At 35.2% G+C, this 17,013-nt stretch overlaps 2 protein-coding genes across 2 annotated transcripts; both read left to right on the forward strand.

The window, feature by feature from the left end:
- Window positions 1-1,704: 1,704 nt before the first annotated feature.
- Window positions 1,705-7,625, forward strand: LOC132053180 (small ribosomal subunit protein eS8-like). The gene is made up of 5 exons (XM_059445086.1): window positions 1,705-1,802; window positions 3,337-3,409; window positions 5,605-5,935; window positions 6,316-6,485; window positions 7,321-7,625. The coding sequence occupies exons 1-5, from the start codon at window positions 1,799-1,801 to the stop codon at window positions 7,406-7,408; spliced, it is 666 nt and encodes a 221-aa protein (XP_059301069.1). The 5' UTR covers window positions 1,705-1,798; the 3' UTR covers window positions 7,409-7,625.
- Window positions 7,626-8,475: 850 nt separating this feature from the next.
- LOC132053179 (sodium/hydrogen exchanger 4) lies at window positions 8,476-16,500 on the forward strand. The gene is made up of 14 exons (XM_059445084.1): window positions 8,476-8,788; window positions 10,446-10,564; window positions 10,651-10,748; window positions 10,826-10,885; window positions 10,986-11,032; window positions 11,120-11,314; window positions 12,194-12,240; window positions 12,372-12,438; window positions 13,298-13,398; window positions 13,507-13,608; window positions 14,489-14,633; window positions 14,707-14,769; window positions 14,877-14,960; window positions 15,752-16,500. Exons 1-14 carry the CDS (start codon window positions 8,624-8,626, stop codon window positions 16,028-16,030), a joined length of 1,572 nt encoding a protein of 523 aa, XP_059301067.1. The 5' UTR covers window positions 8,476-8,623; the 3' UTR covers window positions 16,031-16,500.
- The last annotated feature ends 513 nt before the right edge of the window (window positions 16,501-17,013 follow it).

The raw sequence follows: 17,013 nt of genomic DNA on the forward strand, positions 1-17,013 counted from the left end.
ACTTTTGGAGGCTTTGACACGCACCCGCCAACATTTTTGAAAAATTTGAGCAACATAGCAAAAAACACATGAACCTACAAAATAAAGAACCATACAAGTCAAAACAAACCTCAACATGTATGATTCAAAAATGTTGCCGCATCTGTGTTGGGTCCTCTAAAAATGCACTACTTTGGGAGGATCTTATGACATTTTGAAAAATTCGAGCAAAATAGGCTTTTTGCTCAGCGGTTAGGTTGAATTAACACACTGTTTTACCCAAGCGGTTAGGCCTGGTGGCAATTGACTTGAGCCTTGGGGTGCTCCCTTTCAAGGTCTCAAGTTCGAAACCCGTGCCAGGTGCAAACAATTTTGAATTACCCGTGGTGCACTTGCGGAAACTCCCCTTGCACCCCGGGATTAGTCGGGAGCTCAAAGAGACTCGGACACCGGTGCTTAATCAAAAAAACACCTTGTTTCACTTTTGCTAAATTTTTGTTCTTTTCAACTATAGAATAGAAGAATAATGAAATTCTAGAGATCAACTAAAATATTTTTCCCTTATACTGCTTTTATGTAGGACTTTTGAATTAAAATATACATGAAGATCAACAAGGGAAGAGATTGAGTTGCAATTTAATTCTCCCGAAGTATTTTTGTTCTTTTATTTTCACACAAAGGTTTGGTACTCCAAAGTTGATTGATAGTGCAAGATTATGAATGTCATAAAATCCAGTTTTTAAAAGCGAAAGGCGCAAAGAAACGATAAGGTCCATGAGGCTTGAAGCGAAAATCAAGAAATGAAAAGCACTTCTTTATGGTGATGAATCACTCTATTCATGCAAAATCAAAGGCACCATACTTATATGAGTTTTGGTATTATACTAGTTAAATTTCAACTAGAGTAACTAATTTGAACGTTGAGTCACATATTGCGCATTTACCGCTTTCGAATTTTTGAAATTGATTTATACTTTATCGACTTATTTCTTATCATGGTTCAGGCGTTAAAAATTAGTGGAGTTTACTCTTCCTTTTCGATGCTCGTGGAATTACTGTCAATGATTTACTCAATTACTTCTTGGGAATGGTAAAAAATAAATTACGACGTGTTTTTTTGAATATGCAGATGTATCGCCTTTCCTTCATTGATTTGATTCTTCCGAGATTCAGATTGGAAATAAAAAATATAGTAATTCAAACTATAAGACATATGCAACTATGTTGATATTAATCACCAACTACTCAAAATTGAGATTCAAAGAAGCTCTCAGCTGGTTGAAGAGCGACTTTGCTAATAGTCGTGTGGTGACGGAGACAGATAATCGGCTAGTTCATCAAGCTCTCGAAGGAAACATTTCAAATAATTCTTATTTTGATTCTCTTGTTTATAATTGTAAGTCACTAATGAAAGGTTTTCAATTAATTTCTATTTCTCTAGTTAGAAAATCAACGAATCAAGCTTGCTCATGCTTTAGCTAGAGCGGCTATTTCTATATTTGGTCCGATGAAATGGAGGTCTGTCCCACCATCTTTTATTTATGATGTACTCGCTTTTGATTTTTTGAATAATAATTAACACACATTTTCAAAAATAAATAAATAAATTATTTGTACCAAATTGGAATAAATAAGAAATGCAGGACTCAATCAAATTAGACGGTAAACAACAAGGACTAAAATGTAAACCAAGGACAAAACCGGTATTTAATTACAGCTAGGGTTTTAAAACTGGTATAAAAGCCCAGTGAATCTCACTTAGCCTCACCATCGCAGTGCACAATTATCGGAACCCTAGAATCGTTCATCGCCGGCAACAATGGGTAACGAAATTGATCCTTTTAGCTTTCATTTTATCTTCGTTGTTAATATCGTATGTTTGTACAATAATGAAATTGCGAGAAAAATAAGCTTAAACTAGCAAATAAACTTAATAGAACAATGTTTCATTTATATCTTCGTTGATATCGTGTGTTTGTTTTTCAGTTATAATGAAATTGCGAGAAAAATAAGCCTAGAAAGAGTAATTGTTCAGTTTATCTTCGTTGATATCGTATGTTTGTTTTATGTTATAATGAAATTGTGAGAAAAATAAGCTTAAACGAGAAAATAAACTTAAAAGAGCAATGTTTCATTTTATCTTCGTTGATATCGTGTATTTGTTTAATGTTATAATGAAATTGCGAGAAATATAAGCCTAGAAAGAGCAATGTTTCATTTATATCTTCGTTGATATCGTGTGTTTGTTTTTCTGTTATAATGAAATTGCGAGAAATATAAGCCTAGAAAGAGTAATATTTCAGTTTATCTTCGTTGATATCGTGTGTTTGTTTAATGTTATAATGAAAATTGCGAGAAAAATAAGCTTAAAAGAGCTATGTTTTGTTTTATCTTCATTTTAATATCGTGTGTTTGTTTAATGTTATAATGAAATTGCGAGAAAAATAAGCCCAGAAAGAGCAATGTTTCATTTTATCTTCGTTGATATCGTATGTTTGTTTTATGTTATAATGAAATTGTGAGAAAATAAGCTTAAACGAGAAAATAAACTTAAAAAGAACAATGTTTCATTTTATCTTTGTTGTTAATATTGTATGATTGTTTAATGTTATAATGAAAATTGCAAGAAAAATAAGCTTAAACGAGCAATGTTTCATTTTGATCTTCGTTGGTGTACCTGTTTTTTGTTCTAATGAAATTGCGAGAAAATAGGGAAAATTATGCTCTATGTCTATTTTTGAAAATATTTAGGCCATGTGTGTGTTTAGCATAAATGGGCTTCTGTAAATAATTTCAAAAGCTGTATATTTTTGAAAATATCTTGAGAAATATGCTTAAAAGAGCAATGTTTCATTTTTTCTTCGGCTTCGCTGATATCGTATGTTTTTTTATGATCTAATGAAATTGCTAGAAAATAAGCTTAAAAGAGCAATGTTTCATTTTATCTTTGTTAATATCGTTATGTTTGTTTTCTGTTCTAATTTAATTGCGAGAAAATAAGCTTAAAAGAGCAATGTTTTGTTTTATCCTTATTGATATTGTATGTTTGTTTTTTGTTCTAATGAAATTGCGAGAAAATAAGCTTAAAAGAGCAATGTTTCATTTTTTCTTTGTTGATTATCGTATGTTTGTTTTCTCTTCTAATGAAATTGCGAGAAAATAAGCTTAAAAGAGCAATGTCTCTTTTTATCTTCGTTGATATCGTATGTTTGTTTCCGTTCTAATGAAATTGCAAGAGCATAAGCTTAAAAGAGCAATGTTTCATTTTATCTTCGTTGATATCGTATGTTTTTTTCTGTTCGATTGAAATTGCGAGAAAAAAAGCTTAAAAGAGCAATGTGATATGGTATGTGATAGGTATCTCTCGGGATTCGATGCACAAGAGACGTGCCACTGGAGGCAAGAAGAAGGCATGGAGGAAGAAGAGAAAGTAAGTGACAATTATTGATTTATCTCAGTCTGATGTTACTAAATTCGAACCTGATTATAGTTTAATGGATACAGAGGATTACACTGGGTATGTTGTTGTTGGATAAAGAGGATTCAAAGAGTCTATCTGAACTAATTTGGGATAAGCGTAGTTGATATATTGAATATTTCTACTATTTCGTAGCTTATTCATTATCTCAATGTGATGTTACTTGTTTGGGCTTCTGATTATAGTTTAGAGCCTGTTTGGATGGGCTTATTTTAAGCAGCTTATAAGCTGCTTTAGATGTAAGTCAAATTGATTCTTTTATTTTTTGAGCTTATTTTAAGCACAAAATGACTTTAATGGCCAGCCAAACATGAAATTGTGAGAAAACAGCTTATAAGCAACTTATAAGCCAATCCAAACGGGCTCTTAATGGATACAGAGGATTCAAATAGACGATCTGGGCTAATTTGGGTTGAGTGTAGTTGATATATTGAATGTCTTCTACTATTTTGTAGCTGAATAAAATGGTGGATGCAGAGGATTTATATGGTTTACTAAAACTAACTTGGGATTGAGCAATGTTGATTGTCTAACTATTTTGACCTGAATGTAGTGAAATGTGTACCTAATAGTGATATAGTCGACCAAACTAATTTGGGATGAACATAGTTGATTTATTGAATATTTTCTACTATTTTGGAGCTGAATACAGTGGAATGTATGCAAAGGATTTATATAGTTCACTAAGAGTAACTTGGGATTGAGGAAAATTAATTTATTGAATGACCAACTATTTTGACCTGAAGTAGTGGAATGCGTACATAGGACTCATAGAGTCGATTGAACTAATTTGCGATTGAGTTTAGTTGATTTCTGATGTTCCTACTTTTGGATTCATATAGTTGAGCCAAATTAATTTGGGACTGAGTGAATTTAATTTGTGGACTGTCCTACTGCTTGTGTTCTGACTTGACAATTAGGTTTCTGTTCCACCTTGAAAATCTCATTATTTTATCCCAATCTGATGTTACTAGTTTGGACCTGATTATAGGTTCAGTGGATACAAAAGATTCAAATAGTCCACCGGTCCACCCTTTGGTATGAGTGTAGTTGATATCAAATATTTTCTACTATTTTGAGATGAATACAATGCAATGCATGCAAAGGATTTATATGGCCCACTAAGGCCTTATTTGTTTTCATTAAGATTAAGACGTACGAATCGAATGCACATAAATCATTAAGATGTTGTCTCTGTGATGATGATTAAGTTTTGATATATTGAATATGCATAATGTATTTATTTAAACATAATAAATATGCAATTCAAATTAAAAAGTAACTAAATAGTAGAAAATAAATACAAATTTAATAAAAAAATATTATTTGATAAAAAAATGAAATATTTATGCTCACTAGTAATGGTGGAGATGTTTTGTAGTCGTGGTGGGTGGTGAGTGGGGTGGAGGGTGGGGTTGGTGGTGTGGGGTGGGATTGGGGTTGGTGGTGGGTTGGAGTGGAGGGTAGGTAGTGGGGTGGGGTTGGCGTGGAGAGCGGGTGGGGTTGAGGGTTGGGGTTGAAGCGGGTGATAAAAAAGTTACATACAGAAATACCTCTTAATGATATTGAGACTTGATTCAAGATCTTAATTGTTAACACCTATTCAGACCCAATAAGTGCTTAGATCTTAATGCAAACAAATGCACTTAATGGCTTAAGGTCTGAACCATTCAGATTCAGACCTCCAATAAGTGCTGACAAATGAGGCCTAAGAGTAACTTGGGATTGAGCAGAATTGATTTATTGATTGTCCAACTATTTTGACTCGAATGTAGTGGAATGGGTACATAGGACCAAACTAATTTGTGATTTGAGTGTAGTTGATTTATTGGATGTCCTACTTTTGAAATAGCTGAAATGGATGCTACATGAGGATATTCATGTAGTTGATCCAAATTAATTTGGGATTGAGCGTGTTTAATTTATTGAATGTCCTACTGTTTGATGCTGGACCATTATAAAAGAAAAAATGTAAATTCATTTGGGTGTAGAGATTTGTGGCTTTCGTTAAATGATTGCAATGAGTTAGTCCTAGTCTTTTTCTTTAGACTAGGTCTTCCCAAAATCTTATTTTGGTCTGTCCATAGATATAATTTCATTTGGGTGTACATTATGACATTGACTTTTGATTTGTTGTCACTGTGAAGGTATGAGATGGGAAGACAGTCTGCAAATACAAAGCTGGTGCCTAATGCTAAGACTGTTAGGAGAATAAGGGTCCGAGGAGGCAATGTGAAGTGGCGTGCTTTGAGGTTGGACACTGGAAACTACTCTTGGGGCAGTGAAGCTGTTACTAGGAAGACCCGTTTATTGGATGTGGTGTACAACGCCTCAAACAATGAGTTGGTTAGGACACAAACTCTAGTGAAGAGTGCAATTGTTCAAGTTGATGCAGCTCCATTTAAGCAGTGGTATCTCCAGCATTATGGTGTTGAAATTGGTCGCAAGAAGAAGAGTGCCGCCAAGAAGGAAGGAGAGGTATTTGCATGAATGCTTTTCTTATCTTATGTGGGCTCTTTTATGCATGGTGATCCACTTCTTTTGATTTGATAATCAATTTATGGTACAGTTTATTGGGTTGAAATGCAATATTGACACACTTAATTGTAAGAGGTTTTGCTTGAGCATCTGTGAAGCTATAAGTGTTGCTGCTCATGCAAATGGACATTCATAATTGTTTGTGTTAAATAAATTTTTTAAGACTTCTTTCCCTTCTATTGTGAAGGAAAATTATCTTTTCAAATGTCACTTCTGGTGAATTTTGTCGTAGTATATGTTTACAGCGTGGTGTTCTACTGATTTGGTTGGCCTAGAGTGTCAGTGCATTATGTGATGGTTTCTATTTGATTGGTTCACAGGAGGCTCCTGAGGCTGTTACTGAGGAGAAGAAAAGTAACCATGTCCAAAGAAAGCTGGAAAAGCGTCAACAGGATCGTAAGATCGACCCACATGTTGAAGAGCAATTTGCTAGTGGTCGTCTATTGGCTGCAATCTCCTCACGACCTGGGCAATGTGGTCGTGCTGATGGGTACGAGTTTTCTTCTCTATTAGGTTTGGTCTTTTGTAGAAAACTGTCGAGCTCAAATCTGCAGTCTCTTCATTTCACTTTACTGACCTGCTAAAAAAATAAGGTTTTACCTTTGATGTCATGCATTTAACGACAGATAGAAGTCCAAAATTGTTTTTAAATTCTCCTGGAATTTGTAGACATCTTTTAAACTATGAAAATTTGGACCCAGGCTAACTTAGATGCCAGTCTTTGAATTGGAGGTCTGTAGTATCTTAAATTTTCTTTGGCTATGAGAGTGAAATTTGCATTGTTGCTGATTTTTTATGGCTAAACTAAGTTCATATGTGATTTAATGATCTTTTCCTTGTTGATAAGGATTTAACTATTTGTATCTATTTTTTATCCAAATAAACCCTGATATAGAATTGTTAATCTAGACAAGAGTGTATTGTTGGTCTTGAATATACCTTTATGTTTCTTTTGGAATCTATTAGTTGTGAACTTTAACTTTGGACTTGTAGGATATATAGAACTCCCTCTGTTCTAGTTTATGTGGCAACATTTTTTTCTAGTAAGTTCCAAAAAATAATGACAGCTTTCTAAATTTGGGAACATTTTAACTCTCCGTTACCCCTAATGAGAAAAATGTGATGAAATGTTAAGACCAGATGTCTCAAAAGCTTATAACGAAGTTATGACACATTTATGACCACAATTTTCTAGAGTCTTCTTTCTTAAAATTCCACGCCTATTCAACTTTGCCATGTAAATTGGAACGGAATGAAGGGAGTAGCTATCATGCTTGATTCTTGCAGCTATCACTTACTTACATTTGTTATTTAACTTTTGACAGTTACATCTTGGAGGGTAAGGAACTGGAGTTTTACATGAAGAAGCTACAGAAAAAGAAAGGGAAGGGTGCAAGTGGTGCTACTGCTTGAGAGTTATAAGTCATCTCTGTTGCATTATCAAAAGTTTTATATCAGATTGCCTATGTTATTACTCTTCTATAGGATGGAAATTAAGAACCTCTCTAGCTATTAGAGTTTAGATGGACCAATCATTTTGTAATGTGATGTCAGAATTGAGGACAGATCCATCTTACATCTCTACTGTTTTATTCTGTTATTCAACTTTCAGGTTTTACATTGTTGAAAATTTTGCGTACTCTGATTGCGATAACCTTGAGGAATTTGGGTATCACAGTGTCTTCACGAGTGAGGCAATGTATATGTACTTCACAATAAATTGGGCAACTAATAGTGTCCTAAAAGAGAATGAACTTAAGTTATATACATGATCACATATGTAGTTTAGCTTTGTAATATCAGGTAAGTTATCGTGTTTGTCAGGTTGGTTGTTAATTAATACTATCTTTTGTAAAGGTTACTTGTAAATTTTATTTTAGAAGTTACTTCCTTCATGATTACTATATTAAAAATAAATTTTAATACTTGTTCACTTTAATAATTAATATGAGTATCACAGGAAGTTGCCACTTTATTTATTGTACATTTTTTAGAGGATGTGAAAATTTATTGTGGATACGTAAAAGTGAACCGAGGGAGCATGTATGTGTAAATTTTTTTAAATTAACTCGTGCTTTTGGTACTTTTGGAAGAGAGAGTAGAAGACCAGATATAGATTCAATTGAATTCAGTATTTAACATTTAATTATTATATATTGAGTAACTCTAATCTTTTTAAATTCAGGCCAACTTAAAATATTACTTCATTTTTGCGTCTTTATCAAAATATAAGCACTTTTATTTTTATTATTATTATTATTATTCCTTAATTGAAAGAAAAAATGAAAAAAAAAAACTAAGATTACTAATTTAATTTTAAAAGAAAAGGAAAATGAAGAGATATAGTCACATACACTAAAAGACAACAAACGTACAACAAACTCTACCAATTGTTCAACAAAGCAGAATAACACTTCGACACTTGTGTAGTTTTGCATGATATTTTCGGCCTATTACCAACGTGTCAATTTTTCCAGTTAGCACCGCAAATTTTGTTTTTCTTTAGCTCTCAGTTTTCCAGCAACTATACACACATTCATATCTATATCATGCAACAAATAATATACTGTGTAATAAAAGAAACAAAGGGAAAAAAAAACATAAGGTGTTGATCTGGTTTGGAAAAAAATGGCTTTGTTTGATTATGTGATTGACCTTGGGAGGAATGGAAGTAGCCATGAGATGGTTGTTCCATTAACGGTTTTTGTGGCGATTTTGTGTTTGTGTTTAGTGATAGGTCACTTACTTGAAGAGAATCGTTGGGTTAACGAGTCTATCACTGCCATTATCATTGTACGTATTTAGATACTTTTTCTCTCTTCTTTTGTTCTATGTATACTTTGTAGATAGATTTTGAGGTGTTAATATGATTTGTTTGTGTTCAAGTGATAGTTTAAAATTTCAATTTGACGGAGAACATCTAACATCAAGATTTGGATATTCAAAAGTATTACTCCCCCTGTTCCAATTTATTTGACATAGTTTGAATCGACACGGGCACGTTGTTTAAGAAAAAATGGAACCTTTTCGAACTTATGGTCTTAAACATGTGTGGCTATCTTATGAAATTTGTGGTCTTACTCAAGCTTCTCAATGAGAAATGTAAAGTTAATTGTTTCCAAATATAGAGACATGTCCTTTTTTAGGATGGACTAACAAGGAAATAGTGTCACATAAACTGGAACGGGGAGTAAAAGTTAAGAGTTTAAGGATGTAGTCTAGCTGTTGAACAGAGCGAATGGTACTCCACGAAAATTATGGGAGTTAAATCCTAGCATAATTAATTATGGGAGTATCCTAGCTGAGCTAAGAAAAGGTTAGGTGATTGGTTTCCATCAGCCTAATTTTGATTGACCAAATTATCCGATTCCTATGTTGATGAGAGATGGTATGTACAAACAACAACAACAACAACATACCCAGTGTGGTCCCAGAGATGGTATGGACCCTGGGGGAATAATTGAGGGAGCGGGGTTAAGATGTTGTCGTTGACAGGAATTCTTGTCTTTATAAGTAAATCCCATTAACTAGAGACTTTGAACAAGGTTCTAGCACATCCCAAATGTGGCCGGAGAAGAAGAGCAAAGCAAATGAAGAATGCCCAAAGGTAAACCAACCCCCTGGTGGAATATTTGAGGCGCATAAGCTGATTTGGACACCTTTTCTGAAAAGAATATTAGAAGTTAGTAATAATGTTAGCGAACTAGTGTTATTGTCATGGAGCGAGTACTTCTAATTCATATCACATAGAATCAATGACATATAGTGGTTCATACATATATATCATTTTAGTGGCTTGGTGGTCAATGAAGTGGGGGCAGAACCATGAGGCCTCGGGTTCAAGTCGACTGAGCGAAGCAAAAAATAGTAGGCGATTTCTTCCTATCTGCTTAAGCCTGCGTCCCGTACTTGCGCTGGTGGGAGGTTGCAGTTACCCCGTTAAATAGTCGAGGTGAGGATTCTGCTTTTCACATTCACTCTACCGGGCCAAAACGAGGCCTGTCCTCGCTAGTTGGAATAAAAACCTCAACTCAAGTTCCCTCTGTAGGATTGAGTGAGGTGACCAGAGCTGAAGCCGAGGTTCCTTGCTATGCTCCATAGATGTTCGTTTGCGCTATACACCACCGTGATTTAAAAACAGTTGAGGTGGTACTCATTCATCTTGGAGCCTAAGGATGGAGAACTTATAATATTCTTCAGTCTTGTTCATATCAAGATGGACATATGATCAAAAGACACAGAAATATAGCTTTTGTTGATCCAACAAGTCCTTTTAACCACTAACAAGCTATCCAACAAAATATAGCGTGAAAACTGCAATACTCATTTTCATAGTTTCCCTGAATTGTTTCGTCTCTGATTGCTTATTTTATTTTTAAATTTGTTTAAGAATTATCTGTTTAGTTTTTCATTGGCTCTGAGAGTAATAATCTACTCCTCTGGTGCATAGGGTCTTATATCAGGGACAATAATACTTCTGATAAGCAAGGGGAAAAGTTCCCACATACTTAGATTTAATGAAGAGGTGTTCTTCATTTATCTACTTCCACCAATAATATTCAATGCAGGGTAAGAAGGTTTATGTTAAATTATAATTCCATTTATCTCAAGCATTTTACATTTTAAAATGACATGTTTATACATATCTTATCCAGATTCCAGGTAAAGAAGAAGCAGTTCTTCCATAACTTCTTAACCATTATGTCGTTCGGAGTTATTGGGGTTTTTATATCATCAAGTATCATTACAGCTGGTAATTTCTCATTCCTGAGCTTCTCGTTTTGTCATTTATCTAATTCTTTGGTTAACATTCGTCTTCTATTGATATAGGTAGCTTTTGGCTGTTTCCCAAGCTTAATTTCAATGGATTGAGTGTTCGCGACTATCTTGGTCTGGTCCTTTTTTCTATTTGAATTTATTTGCTTGCTTTTTCATTATTGATATCAGCTAATTCATTGACATATTAACTTGTGTAACTGTTCTGATTAAGGTATCGGAGCAATATTTTCGTCGACCGATACCGTTTGTACATTGCAGGTTAGTTAAAATAGCATGTGAGGTCAGATGTCCTGTTTCAATAATGAGAACTATTTACATCTGCATTGCTGCAAAATTCATGTGTAGGTTCTTCATCAAGACGAGACTCCATTGCTATACAGTCTCGTCTTTGGGGAAGGAGTAGTGAACGATGCTACGTCGGTTGTTCTCTTCAATGCAGTGCAGAAGATTGATGTCGATAGATTCAATGGCTGGTCGGCTCTCCATATCTTTCTAGATTTTCTGTACCTGTTCTCCACAAGCACTGCTCTTGGAGTTTCTGTGAGTCTTCGACTCTTTTAATCCTGTACTATGTGGTAGAGATGGGATATAGCTATTTACATTTGATTAAGGATTCAATATTCGAGACATTCTCTTGCCCATTCTATCTACAGCATAACTATTCATTTGTAATCCCTCTAAGGTAACTTGCATTGGACTTGACATTTGACCTTGTTACTAAGAGTATTGAAGGGGGATTCCTCTGAGAGAATGAAGTTGAAGATGCATTTAGATATTGGGCCTGAACTTCCTCAAACACTTGGAGATGTTAGTCTAATGTTTAGTGGGAGTCTGACGGGTCTAGCATAAGCACTCCCTCAAATATAACGGATGGCACGGCTTTGTCAAACATATATAGAAACAAATACACCCTCACGTATGCACAGAGGGAACTCCAGAGTATAATTCAATTGCGTCTTGCTGTTGCTTATGCATCTATAGAGGAAAGCCATACCTTTCCAAGACAAGAATCCAAAAAATTGAAAAGACTTTACGTTGTGTTCAAGGATACACGATGGTGTAATTGATAAATTATTGTCTTCTAAGAAAGTATACTAGAAATTAACTACAGTATGAAGTAAGATGACCATTTTATCAAGGATGAGGTTGAGTTTAGTTTCAAGATTATCCTTTCCACTGATTTGGCTTCTACCCGAATATTGACAACTATTTGTGTTTTTCTGGGAGGAAAAAAATCAAATACCATGTCATTTTTGTTGATATTTGATGTCTTTCCCATATATTTTTACTCTTAAGCTTAGTGAATTCTTTAGTAAGTTTATCCATTCAAGTGCATAGTTATTTATCTGAAAATGTGATCCGCTCCAAGAGTGCTGTGTGCAAAAAACCTTGCTGAGTGTGTCCCATTTCTGCTTGCAGGCTGGACTTCTAACATCATACATTCTGAGGGGCTTATACTTCGGGAGGTAAAATTTGTGATTGGTGTTTCTGTAGGCATATATGGAAGCTTGGAGTCTACATCATCCTATAAATTGCAAAGTAAATGAGTGTTAGTGGTTATGCATTAGTGAGGACTTATCTGTTCATATTTGTGCAGACATTCTTCGGTTCGTGAAGTATCTCTCATGCTTCTGATGGCATATCTGTCCTACATGTTGGCTGAGGTATAGCAAGTTCTTTTACTCAATTTTCAGTTTTGCAGTAGTTTGTTCACCAAATCTAATTCATTATTTTCACCAGAAATTGTGGTAGTCTGGGTGACTTCGTAAATCTATTTCAGGGTGGATATAGAGTGCAAGATATGGGTTCGGATACTCAATAACTTTGGCTCGGAACCCTGTATGTGTTAAGAAATCACCAAATTAGTACAAATAACTGATTTCGAACCCAATAAATCCAATGGAACGTGGTAGAATCCCGAACTCAAATGCCATAAAGTTCAAATCCTAGATCCGTCTCTGAAATCTGTATATGCAAATCTAACAGCTCTCCGTCTGGTAGGAAGAACTTAATCGTACATTTAGGACATAAAGCATCACCCTTCAACAAATTTCATGCGCTGGTTACTAAAATCTACTTTTTGAAGGATGAAACACACAGATTATTTCATCTTTCTGCAGTTGGGTGAGGGTAAAAACTGGTTTCGTCGTTTGGTATTTGGTTAGGCTATGCCGAGTAGGTCGCTATCCGTCTTCTAGCTTGGATGTTATGGCGCAATTTATAGATGGATGCCATAATCTCTAAGGATTCAATCCAAGCAGTTTTACCTCTTGATATTAACTTACTTCCTCATGTTAAGGTTCTCTTTTACTTTGTGTCAATTTCATCCCCTCCCCTCTTCCACTTTTTTGAGTTCCCTTTTATGGTAATCTTTTAGCCATGCTATCATATTTAATCTTTTTGGGCTAAGCAAGCTCCTAGGAGCTGCTGATCTGTCCCTTTGCATGTTTATTTTCGTATATTACCAAATTCAGATTTTTAAGTGTTGTCATGGTATTTACAAAGTGATTATGTTGTTTAAAGCTTTTCAACCTCAGTGGGATTTTGACCGTCTTCTTTGCCGGAATCTTGATGTCTCACTATGCATGGCATAATGTAACTGATAGTTCAAGAATCACTACGAGGTATGCATGAAGGTGTAATTCATATATTTTCTGCAATTTCGACCTATCATGAAATGCACTTTTAGAAGTATGATTATGTATTGATAATTTAGATATTTTGGACTACAGGCATGCATTTGAAGCTATGTCTTTCATTGCTGAAACATTCATATTTTTGTACGTCGGGATGGACGCACTGGACATTGAGAAGTGGAAAATGAGCAAACAGAAGTGAGATCTCCACTCAATGTTAAGTCATTCAGCTACTATTTATTTTTAATTGGTCATCAATTCTTCTTAGGACGTGTGTTGCAGCGCCTCTCCGGAAAAAACATAAGATAGTAACATTATATGAGAATAAGGAACTGTAGCTGGCTTCTATTTGGGATTTTGATTAAAGAATTCAATTGTATATTTACTGCCTTTTAACTAAATAGAGGTTAACTACTGTTATTAGATGAGTTGGTGCACATTTTCCTTGTGGGAATTGTTCTCACCATAAGATTCCATGTAGAATCAGTAATACACATTTAACACTTAATAAGGCCACTCGACTCCCTAACCTCGGTTTTTGATTTCATGATCAAATGATGCAATCATTAGCATATTGCTTCAAAGCTCAGTGAAAGTTCATCTGTTCTTACCTTTGACTCCACGTAAACGTGAGAACCATTGACACACTGCACATCCACTGCTAGACCCTTAGCAGAGCCACTCCACTCCACGCCCTAGTTTATGATATTGTTTGGTAGAATGATGTCTCTTAGAGGGACTTTCCTGTGCTTTACCGCCTAAGCTTTGTAAAAACTTGGTGGTTACCGTGAGGGTGGAAGGTTCCTCTTTTTTATCAACTCATTTATGATGTCTGCATTTAGTAACGATTTGACTAATGCATAACTAGAAAGTCACCTTCAGTTTATCGGTATAGCCAGTAAAGACATAAAAATATATCTAGAAAATGAGTTGATTGTCAATTTGGTGACTAGAACAGAGACGTTGGATAATATTCTGTTTCCTTTCATTCATCTAAATTGTATATATCTGCAATCATGATAAAGTAGACTTCGGTTTGCGTCTGAATGTTTAATTACCAGCTCATTCTTGCTGACAGTGTTTGGACTTCAATGGGAATATACTGGACCGTGCTCTTGTTGATGGCTGTTGGACGTGCTGCTTTTGTGTTCCCTCTCTCTGCTTTTTCCAATTTCATGAACAGACGTGCTACACGAGCGCCCTCAATAACTTTCAAACATCAGGTCATATTCTAGTTACTTCTTAAAATAAATCATGTTGTGAATATGTGCCCTTATGTTGTGTGCTCTTTATCAGATAGTAATTTGGTGGGCTGGTCTTATGAGAGGAGCTGTTTCTATCGCCTTGGCATTCAAGCAGGTAATTTAGCATATTTCCCAAGATATGGATTTTAGTTTTGAATTAAAGCGGAACAAATATCTTCAAATGCGTCTGATTAATTTTGAACCTTTTTACTTTTGATGCAGTTCACTTATTCTGGTGTTACAGTTGATCCAGTGCATGCCGTAATGGTTACGACTACAGTAATTGTTGTGCTCTTCAGTACACTAGTAAGTTAATGGCAAATCGGATAATATAAAAAGCCTTGATTTCTGACATGGAAAAATATATTAGAACTGCAGGTTTTGGTATGTGTTGTCCTTAGAGCCAGTAGCAAAATAAATCATCTCACAGTATCCAATGTCCAACCCATCTAAACGTAAACGGGTTTGGGTAGTCACGCTTTTCTTGACTTGACCCAGACAGGTTGAACCCGAAATGGCCTTGTCATCAAACTATTGGTTAAAGGCAGGTCAAAACGGGTCAAAATCCAAATCAAATGCAAACATACTTGTATACGCCCTCCGTTTCAATTTACGTGTCTTAATTACTATTTGGGGAATCAAAGGATATTTTCTTTGACCATGATTTTCTTCAAGTACTTTTAAAGATTTTGAATTGCTAGTTATTGTGACTTATAATACTTTTTATTTAGTTTCTAAATCAAATTCGAATATATGAATTGTGTAAATTTGGAAGAACTTTAGCTAATAATCGAAGAAAAATATACAACTACTAGTTTTTGCATTTTTTCTCAAAAATAAAATAAAAAAGTAAAGAAGGCTGGGTCATGCTGGGTTGGTTGGGTTATGACTTAGTTATTTGAGTTACTTGACCCAACTCATATTGCTCCCGACAAGATCTGGCCGGGTTGGGTTATGACCTACTTATTAATTTGACAGTTTTGACCCTCCCAATTTGACACAACTCGTAATTTGCCACCTCTAATGGTCCAGTCTAGTACTCCCCCCTCTTTTTTTTTTTTTTTGGCTTTGGGTAACCCCAATTGGTCTGATTGCAGGTGTTTGGCTTCTTGACAAAGCCACTTATTAACTATTTGCTTCCGCATAGTGACAATACACGGAGAAGCATAGACAGGGAACCAACTATCTCAAAAGATACGCTCCCTTTGCTTTCGTTCGACGAATCTGCCCAAACCAACCTTCTACGAGCGAAGGATAGTTTGTCCATGCTGTTCGAAAGACCTGTATATACAATCCATTCCTACTGGAGGAGGTTCGATGACGCCTACATGAGGCCGATATTTGGTGGGCCCGCTAGAAATGAGTCCCCGGGATAAAAGAATAGACTTGCTACCATATACGGTAGTGATACTGAAAATCATCCGTGAGGGATGACGTCTTCTTGGGCATCTCAATTTTGACATTGGAGCTTTCCGCGCTTGTTCTGACGAAGCAATCTTGCTGGAATTTTCGCGTCTCTTGTTCCCTCCACTCTTTTCTTGAAGTGGAGAAAAGAAATCAGATTGCATATAAGAACGAGTTGAAGATTCGGTCTCTTTTCCAAGAAATTCTAGTTTATATGAATAGGAGAATTCTCTCTTTGTTGAAAATGTCTTTTAACATGTTTTTGTAATGCTGCCAATACGGAGATGGTGATCATAACTTACTGGTTGCCCACTGACCAATTAGACAAACTTGTATAACATGGAGGACTCTTTTGTATGGTGCAAGTTCCTGTTGGAACTATTGGTAATGAACTAATGATGGTGTGCTTAGCTAGTAAATAAATCAATGGTTGTTTACATCTATCTTGCATTTTTCGTTTGGCATATGTAAGTTAACAGGTGCACCTTTGTCTAAACAACCAAGAATGCTTCCATTACCCCCGGCCCCTATGATAAGAAATTAAGTTTTAGTTCGAATTTCATTAATAGATTTGATTTCTGTGAATCAGATGAGTTATTGTAAAATTTAAACGTGAACCAGCTCAAATGTGGGTTCAACACTAAGTTTCATAGCCGCACTTCGATTGACTTCACAAATTGACTTTTATGAAGTTCTACTTCACAAATTGACTTTTATAAGAGAACTTCGACAAAAATTCGTCTTATTTGGTATGTTGCGTATTTGCATATAGTTTTCTCTCGTGATGTCACACATTTTCTCTTGGTAAGAAAGATTCTCTAGTTTGGTTTTTGGTTTAGTGACCAAACAAATTGTAAAATATGGAACAAACAAGTGGAAAAAAAAAAAAAAACTTTTTGAGTATGCTTAGCTCCAATGACAGGAAAAGGCCTAAATTTGGCATTGTATTATTTGA

The sequence above is a fragment of the Lycium ferocissimum genome, chromosome 4 (assembly GCF_029784015.1).
Source record: "Lycium ferocissimum isolate CSIRO_LF1 chromosome 4, AGI_CSIRO_Lferr_CH_V1, whole genome shotgun sequence".
Classification (NCBI taxonomy): domain Eukaryota; kingdom Viridiplantae; phylum Streptophyta; class Magnoliopsida; order Solanales; family Solanaceae; genus Lycium; species Lycium ferocissimum.

Excerpts from the sequence above, each read along its gene's own strand:
- LOC132053180 (XM_059445086.1), top strand. Across the intron at positions 3,410-5,604 it reads GCATGGAGGAAGAAGAGAAA|GTATGAGATGGGAAGACAGT; the intron begins GTAAGTGACAAT and ends GTCACTGTGAAG. Across the intron at positions 6,486-7,320 it reads CAATGTGGTCGTGCTGATGG|TTACATCTTGGAGGGTAAGG; the intron begins GTACGAGTTTTC and ends AACTTTTGACAG.
- LOC132053179 (XM_059445084.1), top strand. The coding sequence starts at position 8,624 with ATGGCTTTGTTTGATTATGTGATTGACCTTGGGAGGAATGGAAGTAGC. Across the intron at positions 11,033-11,119 it reads ATACCGTTTGTACATTGCAG|GTTCTTCATCAAGACGAGAC; the intron begins GTTAGTTAAAAT and ends ATTCATGTGTAG. Across the intron at positions 13,399-13,506 it reads AGTTCAAGAATCACTACGAG|GCATGCATTTGAAGCTATGT; the intron begins GTATGCATGAAG and ends TTTGGACTACAG.